General features: G+C 41.2%; 1 protein-coding gene across 1 annotated transcript in view; it reads left to right on the top strand.

Moving 5' to 3' along the window:
- The window catches only part of fam184ab (family with sequence similarity 184 member Ab), a 121,333-nt gene that overhangs the window by 85,003 nt on the left and 11,431 nt on the right, over positions 1–24,899 (top strand). The window contains exons 15-18 of the mRNA XM_076084397.1: positions 3,492–3,645; positions 6,557–6,684; positions 13,074–13,258; positions 17,041–17,187. Of these exons, the coding sequence (XP_075940512.1) occupies positions 3,492–3,645; positions 6,557–6,684; positions 13,074–13,258; positions 17,041–17,187 (614 nt within the window). The remainder of the gene's footprint in view (positions 1–3,491; positions 3,646–6,556; positions 6,685–13,073; positions 13,259–17,040; positions 17,188–24,899) is intronic.

The raw sequence follows: 24,899 nt of genomic DNA on the forward strand, positions 1-24,899 counted from the left end.
GTCCTCTCAGCGTCCTTCGGTTCTGTTAGGTGACATGTTGATGAGTGAAACGGAATATGTGAATGGTGTATTGTTACAAGAGGGATTTAAATTTGATTTTAAAGATGTGATCAGATCACACAATTATGAGGGTGCGGCTGAGCAAATACAGCAGCATACGGAGCTTCACTGGAGAATGTGATGCAGCAGAATAAACCTCAACTACATTCTTTTGAAATGTAAACAAAGTTTTTGCCAACTGACACAAGCTCGAGGTCAAATGTGGTTTTATATGATGGAAAGAGAAAGCTAGTCACCCCAAATCACTTTTGATTGGATATATGTAGTATGTGTCTCCCCCCCCCCCCCCCCCCCCCCCTTTGGTTTGGGCTTTAACAAGTAATAACTCAACAGTAAAACAGGATCACAACTTGGAAAATGCACTTTTTCATTTCACCAGTGTATTGTCATATTATTTGTGATATCCTTGTGTCATAAATACTGTAAACAAGTGGGATTTTGACTTTGCTCATACAGCATAAAAATAGTGTATTTCACAGGTACAAACATGCTGCAAGATTGTAAAGCAAACTTAATTAAACACTTAATTATAATCTTGCAGATTCAAAATACATGGTAATCCAAAGCAACACAACAATAGAAATTCCAACCGTTTCTTATTCCATTATCTTTCCACTTGTCCGTGGCCGGTTCATGGGGGCAGCAGGCTTAGCAGGATAGTCCAGATGTCCCTCTCCACAGCAACCCTGTCCAGCTCTTTCTGAGGAACCCAGAGACATTCCCAGGACACTAGATATATAATCCTTCTAGCATGTTCTGGGTCTACCCCAGGGCTTCTTACCAGTTGGACGCAGCTGGAAAACCTCTAAGGAGGTTCTATGGAAGACGTCCAGGAGGATAGTGCCCCGGATTCCCGCAGTACCCCCCACAGGACCCCCCTGGGGGACACAGTCGTAAGCTCCGGTTCGTTCCCCGCCAGAGAGGTGACATTCCACGTCCCTAGAGAGAGTCTGCGATGCCAGGGGTCGGCGCTTTTGCCTCCCGCCTGGCTCACAATGCACCCGACTCCAATGACTACCCCTGGGAGTGGTTGTCCCACAGAGCCACGGCTCTATGTAGATTTTTCAGGCATGTATCAAGACCCAGCCACCAGGCACTCACCAGCGAGCTCTTCTCCCAGGGATTGGCTCCAGAAAGGGGGGAAAAAGGGGGTTTCTCTTTTCCAGGCAAGGTCCTACATCTTTTTTTTTTCATTTAGGGTCAATAAAAATATGACAACAAAATGTTGCAATGCAAATTCAAAAACTCGTGCAACACAACATCACTGCCTTTGAAGACAGCAAAGTACACAATAGATTATTGGGTGAGGACATGAGGCTGAGGGATAGGTATGCATATACTGTCCTGGGGAGCTCATCATAAGGGTTTGCAAGCAGGTGCATAGGTGGACGTGGAGGTCAGGAGGTGCTCGGGGAGGAATCAACTGTGACTTTTGCAGGGCAGGGAGAGTTAGTGACTGGCAGACTGACAATAAAAGGACAGAGATGATGCTTGCTGTAATACTTGTTGGTATCAGTTTTCGTGTGCAACACAACTAAATACAGCGTGAACAACATTTTTATCCACTCACTCACAAAGTCATTGATGAACTGTAACACTTTTGTTTCAAGTGTTACCACAAAAACAGCACGAGTGCCTCGTCAGACGCTAAGAAACCGAGACTGCCTCCCCGGGGCGAGGTTCATTTGAATATTCAGAGCTCTCTTCCTTCCATGAATCATTTCCCTGAGGCATTACATATTGGCGAATTAAAATGCCACAGATGTTGCCGTCAACCTTCTATGAATATCATTTTAGATGTTCCTTGTTGATGGGTTCTAGTTATGATTTGCAAAAGGGCATTTTAATATTTTATTGACTAAAGAAGATGGGTTAAACTGTGAACAGCAGTTTCCTTGTCTGCAATGGTGGGCTTTCAGAGCTTTGTGTAATAATGAAAATCAGATCCCAACTCTGTGACCTGTTGTTAGAATAAGATTGTGTTTTAATAATTCATCTGGATATTATTTTAGATACAGGTTATTCTAGGGAATATAGGGCGATTTACATGAATTGGTTCATCATTTGTGTGGCGCGTATCTTTGTGTTGGAAGTATGGCAAAACTCAGGATTACTGTGATCAATTTTAAAAACTGTTTATAGTAAAAAAAATAATTGAGAGTTGATGGTCAAATGTAATGTTGGTCTCACATTCACTGCCAACAAGCCGGCTGAAAGCCAACTTTGTCCAAATCGATGAGCCCACTGAAGTAAGACACTTCACACAACCAACTTCTGTCGAGTTAGTGAATGTGTTTCCCAAAAAGTTAAACCATATTTCCTATAAACACTCAGGCACGCAATGTGGCTCCTCACACATCAACAACAGCTCTTTCTGCCAGAGTAAACGTTCAACTGCCAGCAGAGAGTGTGTGTGTGTGTGTGTGTGTGTGTGTGTGTGTGTGTGTGTGTGTGTGTGTGTGTGTGTGTGTGTGTGTGTGTGTTGTGGCAGCCCTCCATTCAGCATTGCTAATGCCTGATGCTAATACTGTGTAAACAAGTCAGTTTTCTTTGCTAATATTCTAATATGTTTGTAAAAATCTTGTAATTAAGCAAACACACAATCATCAACACCTGGATGCAACTAACTGAACACGATTTAATGAATCCTCTCATTTAAATATAAAAGCGATTAACATAAAGAAAGCAGCATGTTGTTGTGTGACTACAGAAGTACGATGGGCTGCTGTTTCCTCCGCAAATAGAATTATTAACGTCCAAGTTTCAGTCAATTCTTTTCAGGATTTTTAAAGGTGACCTTTCCTCAATTTTATTTAAAAACTGAAATAGAAGCAATTGTCCATGTTACAATGCATTTCGTCAGTGAGGTGACTTCACCTTTTTTAATTCTTAAAAGCTCTTCTGTCGAGTGACTTTCAATTGATTTTCCTCTCAGCCAAGGTCGTCCTGCACAGGAATCCGTTGAAACTGTCAGCAAACCTTTTAAGTTTTTATGAGTTCAAGTGAGTTCGGGAGAATTGTCTTTTTTTCGACATCGGGGGTGATCTCATCTCTACTTTTCTCTTCTTGGCTGGTGTTTCGGTACAATTTAAGTCACTGTGATGATTGGCCAGTTTCTCCTTCAGCCCTTATAGAGGATTTTAAATGATGCTAAAATACTTTCCTTTCTTTCCCTGCCTCACTTTTCCAATTGTACTTTTTCCTCCCAATCCATCATCTCCTCCTACGTCTTCAACTTTTCATCCACAAATCTTCCTCATTCTCTCCCTCTCCTCACTATTTTTCTCCACCCTACTTTTTTCTCTAATCCCTCCCACTCTCTCCCCCTGCCCCCCCCCCCCCCCACTCTGTTTTCCCTTTTCTCCCTATTTTCCTTTCTGTTATCCTCGCTCATCCTCCCCTGATCCCCCCCACTCTCATCTCTCCATCAGGACTTGGAGGAGCGTCTCCGCCATCATCACCATGCAGAACTGCAGTCTCTAAGAGAGGCTCACCGCCAGAGCATCGATACACTCAAGCAGCAGTCGGAACAAGAGCTGCAAACACTCCGCTTTGAACTGGAGGACGATGGCAAAGCCATGCTGGGTAAGGGCTTCAAGTGTGTGTGTGTGTGTGTGTGTGTGTGTGTGTGTGTGGTGTGTGTGCTTGCATAAACAAGATTCACCCTCCCATGACCCTTTGGCCCATTTTCCTTTTCAGCAAAATTACTTTTTCTTTGGTCACAGTGTGCACAGATTTCACAGTGGAAACTGAAAGAAAATGAACAACCTCTGCTCTTTCATGTTGTAAATAGGGATGTATGACTATTACTTTCAGATGTACAAGTACACATTTTTCTGCCCATATGCAGTTGGAATTCATGAAAGTACAGCTTTATATGTTCTAATAATAAAAATTACCTTCAATAAGAGGCAGCATAATAACCTGTCAGGGTCAATTAAAAGTCCTGCATTGAAAGTGTGACTTAAGTAAAAGTACAAAAGTGAAGGCATCAAAATATATTCAAAGTATCAAAAGTAAAAGTGATGCAGAATGATCCATTATAATTATTGATGCATAATCCCTCTTAAGGCGAAGCTCTGCATATTAGGTATCTAACATGACTCACTTTGCGCCCCTCGATTAATAACATGCCTGCCTCAGGCTGGGACAGTGATTGCGTTGAGGTGGGAAAGGATGGGCGGCCCTACACCTGCAATGTGGTTACAGGGAATGGCCTCCTGCCTTGCTTTGGAGAAATGAATCTACGTGGTAAATTTAGGAAAATATGGGACACTTAATACGTTGCCTGGAAAGTGATCAGGCTGAAATGAATGAGGGAAATCGATACATAAACCGAAAAGTACCAATTAATGAGAGTAGACACGTACACCATCTCCTTGACATCCACGCTGCAACCTCCGGTTCTGAAAAGAGTGGAAGCGCCTTAAACTTTCATTGTCGCATGGCCATCAGGGGGCGACTCCTCTGCTTGAGAAAAAGTCCAAGAATGTGACGGCCAAAATGCCAAACTCAAGGCTTCAACACAGCAGTCCACAAACCAATGGCTGACGTCACAGTGACTACGTCCACTTCTTCTATACATACAGTCTATGGTTCAGTCTGAAATGGCAGCTGGTAGTACTGGAGCGCAGCAGGGGACTGTGCTGTCTCCGTCCAAAGACTTTCAGTACAACTTCCGGTAAAGTTTTCTTACAACCCTGCAGTGGTCGGGTGTAGAAGTGTGAGGTGGGAAGAGGAACACAGAAAGCTGGTGGATGATTTGGGGAGTGGGCCTGAAGAGACCATCTGCTTCTTAACGTGGCCAAGACCACGGAGATGGTGACTGACTTCAGAAGGAAGAGGACGGCTTCACAAGCCTAGTGCATTCTGGGAGAGGAGGTTGACGTGGTGGAGGATAACTAGTACCTGGGCATCTACAGCGACAACTGAACCGACTGTACTGGAAGACCAAATCTGAGGCTGTCTAGAAGAAGGGGATGAGCTGGCATATCCTGAGGAAGCTGAGATCCTTCAGCGTGTGCCAGTGCACTGTGCTTTGCCTTTAGTCTGCTGGGGGAGCAGCATTGGAGCCGGACACACCAACAGACTTTATTAGCTCATTATGGCTCCGTTATTGGCTGCAGACCAGGCTCCGTTTGAGTTGTGGTGGAGGGGAGGACACTGAACAAACTGTTATCTATTGAGGATAATAACCCTGACCACCTTCTCCACTACCCACTGGACAGACAGTGGAGCTCTTTCTCTCACAGACTGATTCAGCTTCACTGTCACGTAGACCGATACAGGAAACCTTTGCTGCCCAAAGCAATAACCCTTCACAACACCTCACCTCTGTCTAACAGAGAACGCTCAACTGTATAGTTCCCATCAAATCCTTTATACCTCAATAACCTTGCACATGATACATTTGCACATTATTTTCACACTATACCTCATTTAATGTAAATAATAAAACACTTATATAGTATATTACCCCATGTTAATATTGTATATTACATATTTTGTAGTGTATTTTAATATATAATTTTTATTGTGTAATGTATATGTATATATATATAGTGTTGGTATGTATGTATTGATATGTATAATCACTGTGTCTATATGACTGTATGTTCTTTCGATGGTATTCGAGTATCGATGCCTTATTATGTGCATCACTTCAATGTTTTTTTATGTACAATAATGTGATATATTGAGAACATCAGCAGAAAGTCTAAGGTAGACCAACACAGCTAGAAAGTGCAGAAAAATCTCTATCTTTACCCAGTTTTCAGTGCCACCACTGAAGCACCAGCGCTGTGCTGTGATAAATGGTCTTCCATTAACCTTCATGTCATGGTCCCGACACTGGAGAGCTGCTCCCATCTATCTCTCACTTCCCACATCCTGACGTCCTTTTATAACCCTTTTTTCCTCTTCATCTCTCGCCCTCTCCCCATTGTCTTCATCCTGTCCGTGTGTGTGTGAATGTGTGTGTGTGTGTGTGTGTGTGTGTATCTACATCTGTGTGTCTCATGGGAGTGTAGGTGAATATTATGCGTTTTTCTCATATTTTCTTGATTTAAAAAAGAACTGCAGTGGTCAGCTTCCACTGCTGTATTGCTTTATTCTGACATGATAAATGTGTCTTACGTTCAAGTAGAAAGCTAATAACTGTGTGACTTACCTCTCTATATGCTTCTCTACACCATTAGACTGTTTACAATGAAAGATGTTCATTGGAGTGAGGATTAAAGGCCACTTGGGCAAAGGCATCCGAAGCACTCTGCTCTACGTGCGAAGTTTAAAAAAAAGACTATTTATTTATTTATTTTGAAATAAAAATGCCTTTGCCTGTAATGAGCACTTTTTTACAAGCAGACTAATGGTCGGAGGAAGCTTTTTCAAAAAGCTTTAAAATCACTGGGTCTGAAACAAGCTGTTTCCACGTGTGTGATTTGCTCTCTACAAATGAAATATGTCCTTTTCTTCTGTTGCACTTTTCCCCCATCAGCCTCTCTGCGATCAGAGTTGAACCACATCCACGCATCAGCCATCGAACACCTGAGACAAACACACCAACAAGAGTCGGCCGCAGCCAAGGTGGAGCTGGAGAAAACCCTGGAGAACAACCGGATACAGGTAGGAGACCACGTCTGCATCATCTGTTTGAGTCACACTATTCCTACATCTACCAACACATTCACCGTCAGTCTCCAAAGACGCTATTCTAGTAGGAAACACTGGAAAATAGATCTCAATATTACACACTTAAAGGGATAGTTTGGATGTTATGAAGTGGGGTTGTATGAGGTAGTCATCCGTAGTCGGTGTATATACCTACAGTGGACAGTGGAAGCAACCCAATGTTTTGCCAGTTGAATGATTAAAACAAAAAAATGGGGTTTGATTTCATTAAAATCTTCATGATTTTAGCCGAAGGTGGTTCTGAAGTGATTCGTTGATCAATAGAAAACTAATTAACAACCATTTTTGATATCTTTAGGTATTATACTGTTACACCAAACAAGCTATGTTAAACAACAAAATTGAAAATCTTTAAAATTGTGATGGCAGCTTTCACTATTTTCTGGCATTTTAAAGACAAAACAATTAATATATTGATCACAAATACATCAAGAGATTTAACTGACTGATGTTTAGATTATTTAGGTTTCTTTATTTGTTTTTAATGTTTACCTGTGCCAGCTGTCACACAGAAATTAGATTAGCCAGTGTGCCTGAAATACTACCTGCCACAGGCTCTCACACACACACACACACACACACACACACACACACACACACACACACACACACACAGCAGGCTATCCTCTTACCATCTTCTTGTAAATCTTACTAATTACCCCAAACACCATGAGTTCCCCTCTCATCGCCTTGTGATACAGATGTCCCAGCAGAGAAGCACAGCTGGTTGTATTCAATACACACACACACACACACACACACACACACACACACACACACACACACTCCACCATCAGTCACTCTCACCTTTAGTTGCTAAGGCAATCAGGTCAATGAAAGTCAATAGTTAATAGATTATTACAGTCTGTACGGCCTGTCAGTCATACGTGTGCAGGAAATACATATTTCAGTCGCTGCTGCAGCACGCAAGCTACTTTTTGACGCCCAAGTAGATTCCCATTGTTTACTTTGGAATAAATAAAGAAAGAATTTAATTGGCTGACTGTTTATATGTAAACTAAATGAGCTTTAATTTATAGTGCTGGCTTCTGGCTTCTTTTCTAATGCATACACATCTCAAATCCTGTCATACACATCTCAAATCCTGTCATACACATCACAAATCAGCAAAAGCTCTGGTACTTTTAAATACTTTTCCCCTCTTTTTTTTAAGATAACTTTTTGGGCATTCATAGCTTAATTGGGCACAGCAGAGAATCAGACATAAAATGTGATGGCAGAGAGAGAGAGAGAAGGGATGAGATGCAACGAAGGATTTGGATTGGGAGCAATTTCTGTGTCTCTGGCAGGATACATCACTGTTTGGCCACCCTAATTTGGAAGAGGCTTTATCCTTTCTGTCCTTTCACCATCTGCTGTTACCTCCCTTTGCTTTAGAATAATCCAGCAGATGTCACGGCACAAACTGTGACCCACCGAGTGAATTTTTGTTTTAGGGTAAAATGCTGCGTGTACAAATTGAGAGGCTGAGACTTTGTGTTTACATTAATTCCATGTTTGCTGTGCCGGAGCCCTAATGGCACATAAGCCGAAACTTCCTGAGTTGAGTCATCAGAGCTCAGCTGCGAGCAGTCGTCCCGCTGAGTTAAATAATGTTTTTATACCTCCAATTATCAGACGGGGAGGAAGAGGCTGATGAAGTACAGGGTGTACACATTGTCATCCGTCTCCCTGGAGACACTTTACTTGTTTGATCAATGATCACGTGATCAGCATCTCTTGACATCCAATATCTGTTCTGTTCTATTTCCATCATATCGTTCGATCTTTGATGTGGTTTTTAGTGTTCCTGACAACGTGCGTCTTTCTCTCTGAACATGAAGTTATTATTTTTTTCATCGATATAAGTAGAGTATCTTAGAAGTGCTGTCGTTTTCTCTTGCGGCTCTTTCGTCCCAATCCATTTCAATATTTCACATTATTTTCCTTTCCTCCCTTTTTTTTGCGTTAAAAGTCCAGTTGTGATTTGGATCCAGTTGTTTAATAGCAGGCAGACCTGATAGTGGGAAAAGATACTTTAATAGTAGCTTTACTCGAGGGAGAAGGTTTGGTTTCACAAAGAAATTGCAGCACATTCTGTAGTATAACAAACAAAATATGAATGTAGTATAATCCTCTGTGTTATTATTGCACAGTCCTTTAAATTCATAAAATCATATTTAGTGTCCTTGATAGAGATACTTTATGATAGATGAAGTTGTTTTTGCATCATAACTGATTTGAGTGATGCTCAGTCCTCCCATCCTTTTTATGATAATATTCCCTGTTGGTGAAAATATGACAGAATAATTTATTGACCTGAAATAATGCAGAGGAGTTGGCGGTGCTCGTGTCAGCCCTGAGTGGTGTCTGCTGTCTCCCTCTCAGCCTCAACAACCTCCGATGAGAAGGTAGAGTGGACTGTTTAGTCGCTTGAGAGGCAAAAAAAAGTCCACAAAGTCCCCGCCCACTTCAACTTCAACCAGCGAGGAGAGCACTTCGAAAATAAATATGCAAATGTTGAAAGTGAACTCACCAAAACCGCTCTAACTTTGACAGGACTCCATCAGTCATACTAAGGCCAGTGAACTTTCATTTTGTGAAATAAATAAGTTAGTAGAATAGTAGTCTTTTGTTCCACATTAATATCTGCAGTACACCTTTGAGCCGCATGAGACGCCTGAATGTTCTGACAATTGTGACCTACTTATAAGATTGAATCGTTGTTTAACTGACAAAGTTGTGATTGTTTTCCAACGTGTATCTCTTCAAAATGGCTTGTTTATTCAAGATGATAGAAGATAATGTGGAAATGGCATCAAACATGGTCAGGAACATTCATCTACGCACAGATTCACTCATCTCGTGATTTATGGATGAGGCCTATCGTGAATTGGGTCGCGATTCCAAAAGCGGGTCCCCAGAAAGAGAGTTTGGGAAACACTGGTGAAAACAGTGCAACACTACAATTGTCCACTAAAACAAAAGATAACCATCACAATCTTAACGTAAGAAAAGGTTCACATTTATGGTATTCTATAAATAAGCCGTTAATCTGTCAGACTGGATGGATGAAATGCCCACCCGTCATCTTTAATACATTTTTCCATTTTCAGTAAGATTCAGGAGATTCGGCCGGCTAATGTCCTCTCCTGATGAATATTTAAAGAACCTATTTATTTTTCAAAGACTTAAAAATGAGAAAATAGAGAGGGCGGCAGGCATAAAGAAGATGGTGCACATTAACTCCTTTATTTAACCAAGTTCTTTGGTGTGGAGGAGAATAGAGATTAGAAAGAGAGAGATGAAGTAGACCTCGGTGCCACAAACCAGCCCGTTCGCCTGCAATGAATGTGAACATCGAACAGATGAATCCGCTGATAAAATTAGCCTTGAAAGAAAAACAGTCCCCATGCAATAAATACTTCAAATCCTCCTGAATGCCCCTAAATGCATTTTCCATCTTCTTTGTTCCTGTCTTTTATCCTGTCGTTTTTTACCCTTCCTGTTAGTTTGTTGGGTTTTCTTTGCCTCTGTGCCTCCTGTCTCTCACTCTCCCTCCAGAATGAAGAGTGAAATGAGTAAATGAGTTATTAAAGGATTAATCTGCCCTGTCCCCATTGTGTTTAATTGCGGCGCTAGGTTTATGGACGGCAAAAAATCTGCCAATGACATTAAATTAGGATGTTGAGGGAGACTCAGATGGAGACAGATAGCGAGGCAGGAGGTTGTGACCATGAGGCGATTATACAAGATTATGGCTTTTGGATATATGAACACAGCCCTTGGAATAAATTGTTATAAAGTGGGATGAGTTTTTTTGCAAAGTGGGGAATCATTAGTGAGCGATAACTTGAGGATATTTAATCTGATTCTGGTGGAGTTAAGTGGCCCTCTTCTGGGAGTCTTTGCCTCTTTATTCAAGTCTCTAATCATAATGATCAATTTGGCAAACAAGGCTGCCGCTGCTCCCCGTCATGTAAAGGGGTTTTAACACCGAACATGGCAGCTTTGCGTGTCGACGGCTGGTAGATCTTAATGACAAGATACAGATGTTTTCAACTATAGTATCAACAAGGTTCTGACACAGCAAAAAAAAAAAAAAAAATCTAATTTGCAGACATCGGATCAAAATCTCTTTCTCTATTACTAGCAGTTCAGTCCTTAGACCTCCTTCAGGTCAACATTTTGGGTTTGACATTTTCATCGGTAATCTCATGTGTGGACCAGTACTGTTATCTTAAAGCATGAGGGTGGTCTGTCGGTGACCCCAAGCACCACTGGTCCCTGCTGAAGATTTAAATCTTTTAAAAAACCCATATGTCTAGTTTCATCTTTCAAAGAATGCTCAGTAATTTCCTAAAACATTATACTCCATCACTTGAGGTTGTCATCTTCTTGTGTTCGCAACGTTGACCCACCATGTGAACAGATGATAATGGCCTTCTGAACCTACCAGCAGCCCCCCTCTAACCCACATCATGAGGCTGATTACCGCTGATGACGCCCATTCAATCCAACAAATAACCAGCACTTAAATCAACCAGCGCTGAAATCTAAAAACCATCATTTCAAACCAGGTTTTTAGAAGTAGCGAGTCACATCCTCATTGATTGAACCCAAGCATTGTTCGTTCACCACCCTATCGAGAAAAATCACTTGATCATTTTTCTCATGGGGGGGGGGGGGGGGGTCGCGAGTGATTTGGGTAGTTGGTCTACATGGACGTCATTCAGAGACGTGGAGAACGATGATAAGTCAGAATCAGAATCAGCTTTATTGGCCATGTATGCGTATTTGTCTCCAGTTTCCACTCCGCTCTCAATGTACATACAGAAATTTACAATAAACAAGAAAAAATATATATAAAGAATAAAAAAGGGCAGCAAGTCATGACTGAGTGATGCAGACGAGCACCTGCATTCGTGACAATGATTTTTTGTCATATTTGAGGATAAATTAAAAAAATGCCATGTGAGCCGGTACTCGCTTGTTTTACAAGATACATTACATACCTAGACAGCAACGCTCCCTCTTTACACATAACTTATCCTTGAAAGGTAACACTATCCCATCTAAGCCTTTTCTAAAGAGGCCCTTAAGTAATAAAGTTAAGTGCCATGGATATTGTAATTCATATGAACCAGTCAGGGTAACGGCAAGAGTGGCTGAGTCTACACGTGGTTATTTATATTTACAATTCATTATTGGACAGTGAGTAATAGTCATTATTACCATTCACTGTCAGTTCATTCATTAACGCTCATTGGCAGTTTCTCAGCATTTAACAGCCAGTGAGGAACTTTGACTCGCTCACTGTAGATTAATCATCTCATGTAATTATGGGCCTAGTTTGTGCCGTCAATAAGAAAAGAGTACATCTCTGTTTAAACGCCTTTCAAACACTCGGCCCAAGTTTTATAATTTCAGTTCCTGTTTATTACCTCCGCTAAGGAGGTCATGTTTTGTCAGTTTGGTTTGTTTGTTTATTTGTCAACTGCTGACCCCGTTTTTATCAAACTTGGTGAAAGGGTGTAGCATGAGCAGAGGAAGAACCCATTCAACTTTGGAGCGGATCCAAATCACAAGATACGCACATCATTGTTCACTTTGGTTCACATTGCGAGATAGGGCATTTGCAATGGGCCTCTCTTAATTAATACCCTTCTAGTTTGTTATATTTCATAATACAAGTAGAGACAAAAGTCGACATAACTGTGCACCCAGTACAATCAACCAGAACAGCCTGGCACTCAATCCTATAGATTTGAAGCTTGTCATATTCAGCTTTTGTTCAAAATGTTTTCTGAAAGATTCAATTCTATACAAGTTTTTGTCCACCTACATTTACACAAATACAATATTTTACACAAAATACGGCACATTTACTAAAAAAAATATATATATGTATATTTTAAGAAGCTTCACCTTTAACTGTAATTCACATTGTGTGTACAATGTCACGAAGACAGCTGGATTTATCCGTCGTCTCATCTATTTAGTTGGCTTAAAATGTTTGTGTTTATAAGGTTTATTATTCCTCACAATGCTTACAGAAGGAATATGTTATACTATACACCAATCTTAACACAGTTAGCCAAAACAAGCTTCCTGTTACTATGTTAAGACATGCGGTGCCTCTCAGTTCATGTAAAGATGACATGACTGAAAGGCTGCTATGAGGACAAATGAGAAAGGTAAATTGCTGTGTCCTTGAATTTTCCTGTAGTAGTCAAGAAGTAATTAAAAATCATTATTGGACAAATAACACTGTGGGGTATCAACTCATTAAACCAACTCATTTATTTCTCCCCCCTTCCTAGGAGCGCGAGCTGTTGGGCCGGATGACCGAGCTGCAGGAGGAGGTCTCCAGGAGGAAGAACCACATCGCTCAGATTGACCACCAGATCCACACGCTCAACGAAAATATCAGCACTCTGACTAAAGAGCTGGAGCTCAAGGGCAAGGAGGTGCTCAAGATCCGCAGCGAGGCCAATCAGCAGATCAGGTATGACTCGGCACTCGGAGCACGACTGAAACACAACCCGAAACAATACTGTAATGAAAGCCTCGGTTCAAACTTGAGCTCATAGGCGAAGACGATGTTGTGATGACCAGACTAGATAATAACACGCTCATTTTGTTTTAGATACGTCAAGTTGAAGTTATTGCAATTGAAAGCACAGATTGCTGTGAATAACCCTGACAGTGTGGTGCGTTTATGTGCTTCATTTATATTAGAAAATGTACTTCTAACTGTTCATATCCTTTTAAAAACCAGCACAAACTGACTTCATCCTTTTTTATCCATGTCTGACACGAGATGCATCTTCTTCTCTGTGTGTAAGATTTAGTTTCTGAAATATTCATGTTCACACAGTTGGAGTAATACTAGACCAGTGTGTTCACAGTGCAGTTTATCGTAATACACTGTAACCTGGCAACCAAGCTGCTGAATTCAGAGTGGTGGTCCATGACTTCTCTATTTGGAGCGTGTATGAAATGGTGGCGTTTTTAAGCTCTAGCTCCACCCTCAGTTCTTGCTGCTGATCACTAGTCAATCTGTACGATGCCTTTTTTTAAGAGATCGACCGATTAATCGTTCTGGCTGATTTTGAATTACATATTTCAATATAGACTACATCTGAGATCCTTTTTTTTTTTCAGAAATTCTCCATAAAAACCTTCAACGCATTATTCTTTCTGGGTTAGACATTGTGGGCGGTCCCGGTGAACAGCTGATTTTGCAGCAAGCAGAGAAGTGGTATTCATGTCGTATCTGACACGTTTTCAGTTTATTTCTCCTCATAAAAGTTATCTCTCAACATATGACGTAACACTTATCAGCTTCTAGTCTACAATACAAGATCAATCAAACTATTGTTATTATATCGGCCTTTAAAAATCCACTATTGGCTGACCTTTTGTATTTTTGTGTTGATGAAGTTTGACTCTTTGACTTTTAAGAACCAGGTATTTAGATTTTAGTTATTTTAAAGAAACACAACATTTTTGGAAATACTCGTATTCTCTCTCTGTCTGAAAGTTAGATGAGAAGATTGATACCACTCTCGTGTTTGTACCTTAAGTACAGAGCTGGAGCTCAGAGGCGTTTTCCTTAGCTTAGCATAGAGACTGGAAGTGCTAGCTTTGTTGTATCTGAATTTTAAAAAATCCACATACCAACACCTCTAATTGTGCGCTGCAGGCGAATTTTAGAGGTGGCGTGATTGCATGCAAAGTCAATGGAAAGACAAGATTATGCGCAAATCAAATTCACCTACATAATACAAATTTCCGTGTAATCGAGAGGCTTTATGAATCTTTCATAATCTTAGAGAGATAAGAGAAGAAGGGAGTTAACACTTCCTGGAGGGAAGTAACAGAAGGAACTGGAGTTCCTGGTGAGTTGCTAGCTGTAGCTTACAGCTATCGTCTGCACAATTGGTATATTTGCTGCTTGGGGCAAATCAACACGCACTGCACAAAAACGCTCCAGCAGTCAATTTCTAACAAATGATGCTAGGTGACATCTTGCTACGCTTTCTTTCCGAACACACCTAAAAGCTCACCGATGAACAACTTGGATCTCGTGTGTTCTATTCCATCTTTCCTGGTGATCATCCAGGATTCATAGAGCCGAGTTACATCCGTAACTGTCAAACTGTGGACAGACTCATGCTAGCTGTGTCCCCCTGCTTCCAGTCTTTACGCTATGCTAAGCTAATCTCCTCCTGGCTCCGGCTCCATAATTTAACGTACAGGCACAAGAGTGGTTTCCATCTTCTCATCTCACTCTCGGGAAAAAAAAGGGAATAAGCCTATTCCCCAAAAGGTAAATCAGTTCAGAGTAGCAACATGAAGAACATTAATAACATATTATCATTGACATTTCAGGATAGCGTTGACACGTTTTTTTTTTAAAACACAAAGAAATGCCTACTCTCAACTCTCTGTCCCGCAATCCCGAATTTGACTTCTCTTATTATGTTCGGATGTTAATAGTTCCTGCAAACTTAATGTGCTCCAGTCCTCATGAAAGCACAGCGAGATGAAAGAGAGAAAAAGAAAAGCCCAGACAAGGCAAATCAATCTCTCTCTCTCTCTCCATTATTGTTTTGTCTCTCTCTCTCTCTCTCTCTCTCTCTCTCTCTCTCTGACTGGTGTCAGGAGCCATTGATTAGTGTGAAGGTTATTTAGAATAAAAGCAAAGTGGAATCTATAATCATGTTGTTCCCTGCAGCGAATTTTTTAAAGTGCTGTATGGCTAATGTGGCCCAGCTACTGATTAGAGTCAATCATAGTTATACGTTTGTGTCTGTGTGTGTTTGAAGATTTTTCTACATATGCGTTTGTTTGATGACTGCTCCCATGGTGCTTCATTCTCAATGATGACTTCATGCGTTGCTAGTCTTCACGTATATGCGTCCTATCTCTCTCTCTCTCTCTCTCTCTCTCTTTCTCTCTCTTTCTCTCTCTCTCTCCCTCTCGCTCTCTCTCTCTCCCCCTCTCTCTCTCTCTCTCTCTTTCTCTCTCTCCCTCTCTCTCTCTCTCTCTCTCTCCCCCTCTCTCTCTCTCTCTCTATGCTGGCAGGCCCATGCGCCGCACATTCCTCCCTCTGTTACGTAACTCCCCATCTGAATCCTGGTCACAGGGATAAAAATAGGCTGATAAATAAATAAATAAAGAGGAAGCAGGGAGAGATAAGATGTGCGGCCCTCGGGGAGAGTTGGCCCAGTCGGAGTGAGAGGCAGACAGACATCCTCCTTCAGCCCTCGCATCCCTTTCATCGGCCTTTTTTTTCATGCTCATTTAATTATTATCATCTTTTATTCCCATTTCCCATCCTCCTCCTCCTTCTTTAGCTCCTTTTCCTCCCATAGCAAAACCCTCTACATGTGCAAACGGAACATTTTTGATAAGATGGAGAATTTAGTACACACTTTCTGTGCATATGTTTGACGTTATGTTGTACATCATTGTAAGTGTGATACCATACTTATGTTTGTATGCTATTTTCACATTATCTTATTGCGTTCCGCTGCTGTTTTGTGCAAGCTCCAAAAAGCTGGATTTCTATTATAATTACATTCACAGTACGTTTTCATGCAGTTACGTTCGAGGAATTCCTTCTGTGCATTTATCTCTCTTTTCTAATCCAACCAACGTTTTCTCTGTGGAACAATCCATTATGTCCGCTGCTCCTGGGAGAGACGGACAGAGAGAGAGGACAGTCTGCAGGTCCCGATTAAGTCTTAAACGGAAATGTCGCCCATTTAAAAAATGTTTGTTATGCCTGAGCCACCAAGGGAGTTTTAATCAACGTTTTGAGCGAGCTTTACTCTGTCCTAACGCTTGAATTGTGACTGTTACTGGTACGGCTTCATTCAAACGGCTTCATGAAAAGGAAGGATGGTTATTTTGAGGCATGACATATACATTTCTTTCTTTAAATAACACATGGCACGTTACAGCCATGCTCACCAACGTTTTTGCAGAGCACAGTGTACTTCAGTTGAGTATTTCCATTTGATGCTACTTTAGATTTCACTAAATAAAATCTTTATACTGCTACATTAATCTGACAGATTAGTTGCTTTACAGAAAATTTTAATTTATAAACCTGTAAATAAGCACATTAAACATGATGCATTGCAGTCCAGTTAATTTAACTAACAGTGTATAACTATTCAAAATGAGGTCCACCTAGACCAGCTACAACATTATAAAGTTAGGTGACACTGAGTAAAACTCAGAAACTCAACCGTCCACTCTTCTCTTTCCCTTCAGGGCTCATGAACAAGAGTTGACGAAGAGGCACGAGAGAGAGCTCGCCGAAATGAACGCCGTCCACAGCAGAGAGACGCAGAACATGCTGTCAGACTTCAACAAAGCCCAGGAAGTGCTCAAGGACAAGATCTCCGCCCTTCAGATACTGTATGTACACACTATAAACACACTGTGTGCTTGTGTGGTCTCCAGACAGCTATGCAACAATGGAGGCACAGAGGAATAACACCATAAGTAATTCTTAAGTCATGATTGCTGTGTGCGCAGATCAACCTGTTCGTCCTAGATAATGTAATTGTGTGTTGTCACAGGTACCACATGGAGGTTTAAAGCAACAGACAGGTTGTCTCTGGGGAGAATAACACATGATGCTTTCACATCTGCCTGAACACTCCTGGTTTCTACAGATGCAACTCTTTTTATCATCTAGTCGAACAGATGATCAAATGTGGGAAAAAGTCGTTACACATTGTGCTTTCCTTTTTTTTGTTAACCTACGCAATCACTGCATCATAGAAATTAGGGCATAAGTAAACACACAAAAGCAGACGCATCCATGCAGACCGTCTGTTTTGTTATTGCATGCGTCAGGTGAAGTGCAGTGGAAATCGCAGGCAGCTGTGATGAATTATATTCTTCCCAGCTAATCACATCGCTCGTGTCATACGTTATAAACAGCTGCAGCAAGCGCGACGGTGCGTGACCAAACTGGCTCGCCATGAAAAGGCAGCCCCAAGAGAGATCTACCGTTGCACCCTCAATCTGTAACTGAGCCGCAATCTTCTGGAAACAATGTGTTTCCATTTGCAGAACAAAGAAAAACACAAAAAGATTCAAATGTCTTCATGAAATCGAAGGTTTAAGAAGGAGAAAACGCAAATGCATACGTTGCCTCGTGCTCCTGAATCCATATTCATGTGGCGTAATGTGCCTTTATGCACGCTGTCACACACGGTTCTGCAGTGTTTGACTTAAAAAAATTTAGAAAAGTCCACACTTGTTTGACAAGTACGTGTTTTTCAGACAACTGATTTCACCGTGATACACGATTTATAATAAAAGCTTTCATTTTATGAGTAAAATAATCCAGTACGAGTCAGTTCCACACCCTGGATTATCTACTGTATGCCGTCCTGATGTGCGTCACACAAACTGTAAGAACTGTCCAGTCTGCCGGACATTTTAGTTTTCATATGTAGTGAGCGGAGCCTGACGTGTTCATCTGAACATTGTTGTGATTTGTTCATCTGTTCGGTCCAAACCGTGGCATGGTATTGCCGATCTCACAGGCATCTTAGCTGACGGATAAGTGCAAGTTAACATTGAACCCACAGAGAAGATTCAATGTGTCATCACCCTTCAAGTGGACGAGCACAAAGCAGAATGCAACAACAATACAAAATAGAAAATCATCAAGCATGACATAAAAAAACGTGCTTCCAAAAATGGAATGGAATTGTGGCTATTGTCAGTGTTGTAGAATACTGAGGTCAAATACTACAAAAAGTACCAGATCACCCAACACCTTTTTTGGTCGTTCACATTTTTGATGAGCTACTAAAAACAAAAATGAATTTAACTGTTTCCATTTCAAAACAGCTGTCAGAAAGCTGTCTACGACGGGGAACTGAAGACGTTATATCACCCTCTTCAGAGCCACCATTTACTTTGCAGAACATGGGAATAAGCTGGTCTACCGCTTGTCTCGACCGGTTAGTTTGTTTGTGTCAATGTGTGATTTTCGTATCCGAAACAAGCGCGGCGTCCACCGCAGAACATTGCTTCCGTGCCGTTACTCCTGTCTGCTTCTCCAAACTGGGAGCGTGTCGACCGCCATCTAAGTTACTGTATTATATATGTAGCGACGGCATCATGCAGAGACCCACGCCAGGTCACTTGAGAACAGTTAATTTCGAAGATCTAAAACATACGTACAGAATTTGAATGTTTGGACTTGAATACGTATAGAACATCACTTTTAAGCTACAGAATGAGATAAAAACCTCAAAAAGCTTTACAAATCAATAAATAATGGACCCGTTCTCTAAACCCCCCAAGTTGTCAGACGTCACCTTGGTGTCATCAGTTGCAGCTACGGCTCTGGCTGAATCAGCTCCAATGTTCTGCATTGTTTATTGGACTGGTCGGCGTGTCTGATTTGCTTCATTGTCACAACTATGGCACAATAAGCTCCCCATTAAACCTTATCACTGGAGTAATGGAATGAATGTATATTCTGTTATACAGTGCATCATTTGTGCATGAATAGTATGTTATTATGGAGCATGCCAGGAAGGGATTATCGTTTATTATGTCAGTCTTCCGTAAAGGCCATTGTCAGTGGTTTAGAGCATCAGAATTATTCACCTTTTAAAAAACAAACTCAATCATGACCCCATGCGCTGGTTTTCCCCTGGATGGTTGGCCAAATATACTGTACAAAATGGAGTAACTTCAGTCTACACATCAAATATCCTCAGGTGTAGACCTTGCAGGGATCAAAGATGACATATACATATACCCATGAAATATAGATTAAGGACATTTAGCTCAGCAAGTAGTGATGGCATTTCTTTTTTTCTTACTGAATATGAAGAGGGGAATTTATATTATTGATGACATGCAGTGAGGATGTAGGAAAGGGTGAAGCAAATGCTGCAGTGTATCGATAGAGGGAAAGAATACAAGAGAGAGCTGTGGGCATGTTGAGGTGAAGGGAATGAGAAGAAGAGTGTGGATGAGATGTGACATGGATGACTGCAGGTGAAGACAGAGATTCACAGAAGATGGATGGAGAAAGGGAAAAAAAAGAAAGTCGTTGAAAGGTACACTTTGCCGGTGGGCAGTGGAGGATGTCACGGCAAGTCATGAGGGAAATGAACCAAACCTCAAGAGAAAACTGTACAGTTTCTGAGATAGACAGAAGACAACAGATACAAAACAGTGAGATAAAGAAAGAAAAGCCATATGGAAAACTCTGTGGTGAGTGTGTGTGTGTGTGTGTGTGTGTGTGTGTTGGAGTCAGGAGATGTGCAGCGAGCTAATATCCTCTTCAGAGCTGACCTCCTTTCAGTTTGTGTCAGCTGAGAGCAAAGCGCCACCTGCCGGACTGAAGAGGATGTGCATCTAAATAGAGTTTGTTGGCCGTTATTACCATCGACAAAGAAAATGCCACATGTAGACGCTTTGTTACTGCACACACAGTAATGCACAAGATCTATTGATTAAGAGGGTGTGACGTACAAAAACAAGGACAATTGGACAGATGCTGAGTGGAGACCTAAAAATGCAAAGAAAAAATCCACAAAATTTGACAGGAAAGGACAAGAACCCATTGGTTTATGCAGCACACCTCATCCTAAATAAACAACGTAACTAGAAGAGTGCACTCTGCAGAGTGCAGATCTCTGCCAGGTGTGTCTGCAACGAATGAAAACAAGCCACAATTGTCCCCCGTCTGGAAGGCGAGTGTATCAGGCATGTTTTCTACTCACACAACAGATCTCTCATCTTAATCTACGCTGCTGTCTGCACCGGCTCTGTGCAGTTCACTTTGTAAAGCTTCATGTTGACTGTTTAAAGCTTTCTATGAACAGAAACTGTCAGTCCTGCTGTGTATTTAGTTCTGTTAGCTGCTAGCTCTGTTCGGTGTATTAGCCTTGTTAGCTGTTAGCTCTGGTAGCCAAACACACACCCTAGGACTCCCACTGGCTGCTAACAGCTAACTAGCTCTCATTTTACCGTCATGAGAAGACGTTGTAGCCATCCCTCAGTTCAGTTAGTCATTTGCTAAGCGATAGTTATACATCCATACATACTTACTTGCATTCTGACAATCGTGCATTGTCCTACCAAGGCGTGCAAATCAAGAGAGGAGTTATTTATAATCCATAGCGGAAAGTGTGAATCACTGCAACCCCGAGAGGGCCAGCAGTATGTCAGATTAGCCATGGACAGACAAAACACACACAGGACCAAATACATAATCACCTGGCAGAGATGAAAATATGAAATGGTTTTACTTTTTAGTCAAGCTCTTACTTGCTAACGTTTTGTATTTTTTGATAATGCAACTCAAGTTCTACTAACGAGCTTTTTACTGAGATTTCAACCTTATTTCAGAGTCTTTATCAGAGAATGGAGTTTGCGCAGTTACATTGGAGATGGATGCTCTGATATTTTAATCTTTGTGGCCGTTATGGTTTCAAGGACTTTGAGAATTTCTCTACCAAGTTGAGCATTTTTCATCTTTTTCTTACGGTTCTACAGATGGCAATGCCAGTCAGTTGGTTGGTCAATCCACCACTTTTGTCCTGATTGTAATATTTCAATAGTGGATGCATTGCCATGACATTTTTTTGACAAACTCTCCAGGGGATGAAACTTTGATGATCCCCTGACTTGTACCACCATGAGGTTGACCCTCATGATTCCGGGTGAAATGTCTTGACAGATATTGGATGGATTGCCAGACATTCATGTCTCTCTTTGGGCGAATAGCAATAACTTTGTTCAGCACTTAACTTCTCACGTAGCGCCATCATCATGTTAAACATAGAAGTTGTTCACTACTTTACAGTCTTTACAGCGAATTAAGTTTACAGACTAAACATGTAGTGACACAGTCTACTTTCTGTGTTGTTTTGACCAGTTTTCTGGGACAAATTTACTTCAACGGTCAGCAGTTTTTATTTTCTGTCTGTTTCTTCACTTTACCCACAAAAGAGGCATTTCTGGGGCTGTCCCCGGAGATAATCCACCGTCTTCTGTCTAATTAACTAAAACACAGATCTGTCTTCACCATCGGCCCTGTCCCTTCCCTCCTAATTAATCACCGTGCTGACGACAGTCTCGTCCCTCACTACAAATCTCTCTCCCTAAACAGCCTGAACAGAGAATGCTCCACCATTACATGATTATTTTTTGAATATGTTGTCCTGCGTCTGTGCCTTATTGGTTGATTATGTGGGAAAGCATGTCTGTGTGTTACAGTTTGGGTTTGTTTGGGTTTTGGTCATCATGCCGACTAGAGATGCAGTTAGCAGTCACGTCGTCACATCAGCAGTGGTGTTTGTTAAAATCATACATCCGGACACCTGAAACATAATTACAGTCAACAGTTTGACAGCTCTGAAATCAGTGTGTAAAGTACATTAAGCTGCAGGTAACCATCGCAACAATGCTTTTGCTTCCCGCTGCATAACCATTTAGACATTCAAAGATGAAAAAAGACTCTGCCGAGCAACACTCAAAACCCCTACGTCTTCTCAAATGAAGCGGACAGCAAAGTCCAACAGCCCAAATTCACCATGACAAAGAAAGTGATGGATCAGTGTTGGAAATGTATGAAGCTTAATGTCGCACTGCACAAATCACACAGCCATTTAAAGGATGTAGCTGTCTCTGGCATGTGTAGATACTACTGTGCTGCCTTTACAGTCTTAGTACAGACTGTACATTATTGTTGACGTGTGTTATAGGACGTACAGTTTTAAAGCATTATATTAACTTTCTGTCCTCTATTTTCTTATTGTCTTCCTTTGTCTTTCACCATTATTTTCTTTGATAATCCTCCCCTTAAGTGATCATGCATAAGGACTTAGCAGGGGACAGTTCCTCGTGTCAGTTATTGATTATATCCGTACACCTCAGAGTGCATTATCACACTTATACCACAAGTCACTTAATCAAAGGAAACATCTTCACACATAATTGATGCTTGTTTTAAGTCACTTTAAGTCGTGGTTAGGTTTGCGTAACCACTGAAAGTGACTTTACAGTTAGGTCCTGGAGAATTATTTATGCAATTAAAAATGATAACATGCAATATAGTGAGTTTGCCAATGCTAACTGCAGCAGCGGCAATGAGAGAAAATGACACAGCACGACCAGAAGGTAGTGAAGATAACTGGAGCACTTTAATTCCAGCGTTTCCTCTTGACCATCAGTCATTGTCAGTTTGGGGTTTTATTAAAGTCCAGAGCAGTGGAGACTCCAAATCATCGTCTTATCACAGACACCACCTTCACCAAGAAATATGCTACTCCCAGAAAAACCACATCTTGGTTCAGCTTTACGTTTTCAAGCTGTGGTGTCTGTTAACCATGCAGTGGATAGATGTGGACTTCTCCCGCCCTGCAGGTTTTATTGAAGGAAATCGGTTTGATGGCTCGCGTATAAGCCGAGCAACAGCAGGTGCATCTGTACAAACCATGTACTATTCTCTTCATGTGATCACAGACAAAAATACCCCCAAAATATGACAAATGCACCAATATGACACCAGTCTCCCTGACACTCCAGCCGGGTGAGACAGAGGGTCTTCCTGCCCAGTGAAGGGTTGCTGATGCTGCGGCGGTCAGGCGTAAAATAGCTGGACACCAGACATTTGGCCTCAGTGTGCTCCTGCCCGGAGGAAATTCTGTTCATCCAGCCAGTATTAAATAAAATATCAAATATTTGGATCCGATCGTGAACTCCACTAGAAAAGATGTTATTTATCTTGGAGGAGCCGGCTAAAACAAATAACTCTGTGGAAGTGTTAGCCGCAGATCATGCGGTCAGATTCTTGGCCAAAGTCACTGTTAAGAACAATTACATTAAAACTTCAGTAGCACATAACTTACAGGCGCTTAGTTTTCTAGCCTGGAGAAAAACCCACTCTTGCAGTACAACGTAACTCAAACCGTACTCTGATAATGACTAGCTTTAATCAGAATCTGCTTTATCGGCCAAGCATGAGTCCGGTTTTTCATTGCCCTCAATGTACTTACATAGAAATAGACACACAGCTAAAACAAGGACAACAAAAAGCTACAGGGGATGTTCAGCGTTCCGGGGTTATTGCACGTTGGACTGTTCCTGACACTATGTGACTGATGCTCAGTGTTCATCAGAGTGACGGCCAGCGGGAAGAGACTGTCCTTGTGTCTGGTTGTTTTAGCGTACAGTGGTCTGTAGTTCCAGGTTGTGTCCAGGGTGTGAATCGCGCATGTATGAGTCCTGAATGGAAGGCAGGCAGGCACTGAAGCTGCACTAGTAAATTCAATTTGATATTGACAATGTATCAAATTAAGACAGTAATTATAATTTAAAAGAAGTCACCACCTAACTCCGTGGAGCGTTTTAGCATCTTTCAGCTCAGTGTTTTTTTTGTTTTTTTCCAGCTGTTAACTTTACTGTTTTCATCTAATTTTAGCAAATGTGCTCTAACAGAGCTCTCGCTAACCACCCAGCACCAAACAACAGATATACAAAGTTTTGCAACTAGCTTGTGAACATTAACATTAACATCAATTACATGTGATGTGTAAATAGCTCTACAATGCCAGAACAACTGTCATTTTTTGGAGCCCAAAAACATATAACCTTTATAAGGTGATGAAATGTCAAGATTACAGCAGCTTCCCCCAAAAAAACCTTAATAGTGCTTTAAATAGTTAAATAATGGAAATGACTGTACATAACCAAGGCAATCATCTATCTAGGCCAGGGGTGCCCACACTTTTTCGCCTTGCGAGCTACTTTTAAAATGACCAAGTCAAAATGATCTACCTACATTAAAAATGCTAAATATCTATTTATTTATATATATATACTGAGTATACTTTATATTTACAATATATATTGTTGTACCTTGCATAACCTTATGGCACAATACAATTCTGTACATTTTTGGTCATTACCTTACTCTGATGACTTGCACTGAATGGAATCAGCCAGGGTTGCATAGTAGCTGCTGGTAGCCCGTCTCAAGCAGACTTCAAATGATCACCAGTCATGGTGGAACGGTGTTTGGACTTAATATTCATTATGTGGGAAAAGGCTGACTCACATAAATAAGTAGAGCCGAATAATGC

Source organism: Anarhichas minor, unplaced genomic scaffold, assembly GCF_050575085.1.
Source record: "Anarhichas minor isolate MPS153535 unplaced genomic scaffold, ASM5057508v1 ptg000136l, whole genome shotgun sequence".
NCBI lineage: Eukaryota > Metazoa > Chordata > Actinopteri > Perciformes > Anarhichadidae > Anarhichas > Anarhichas minor.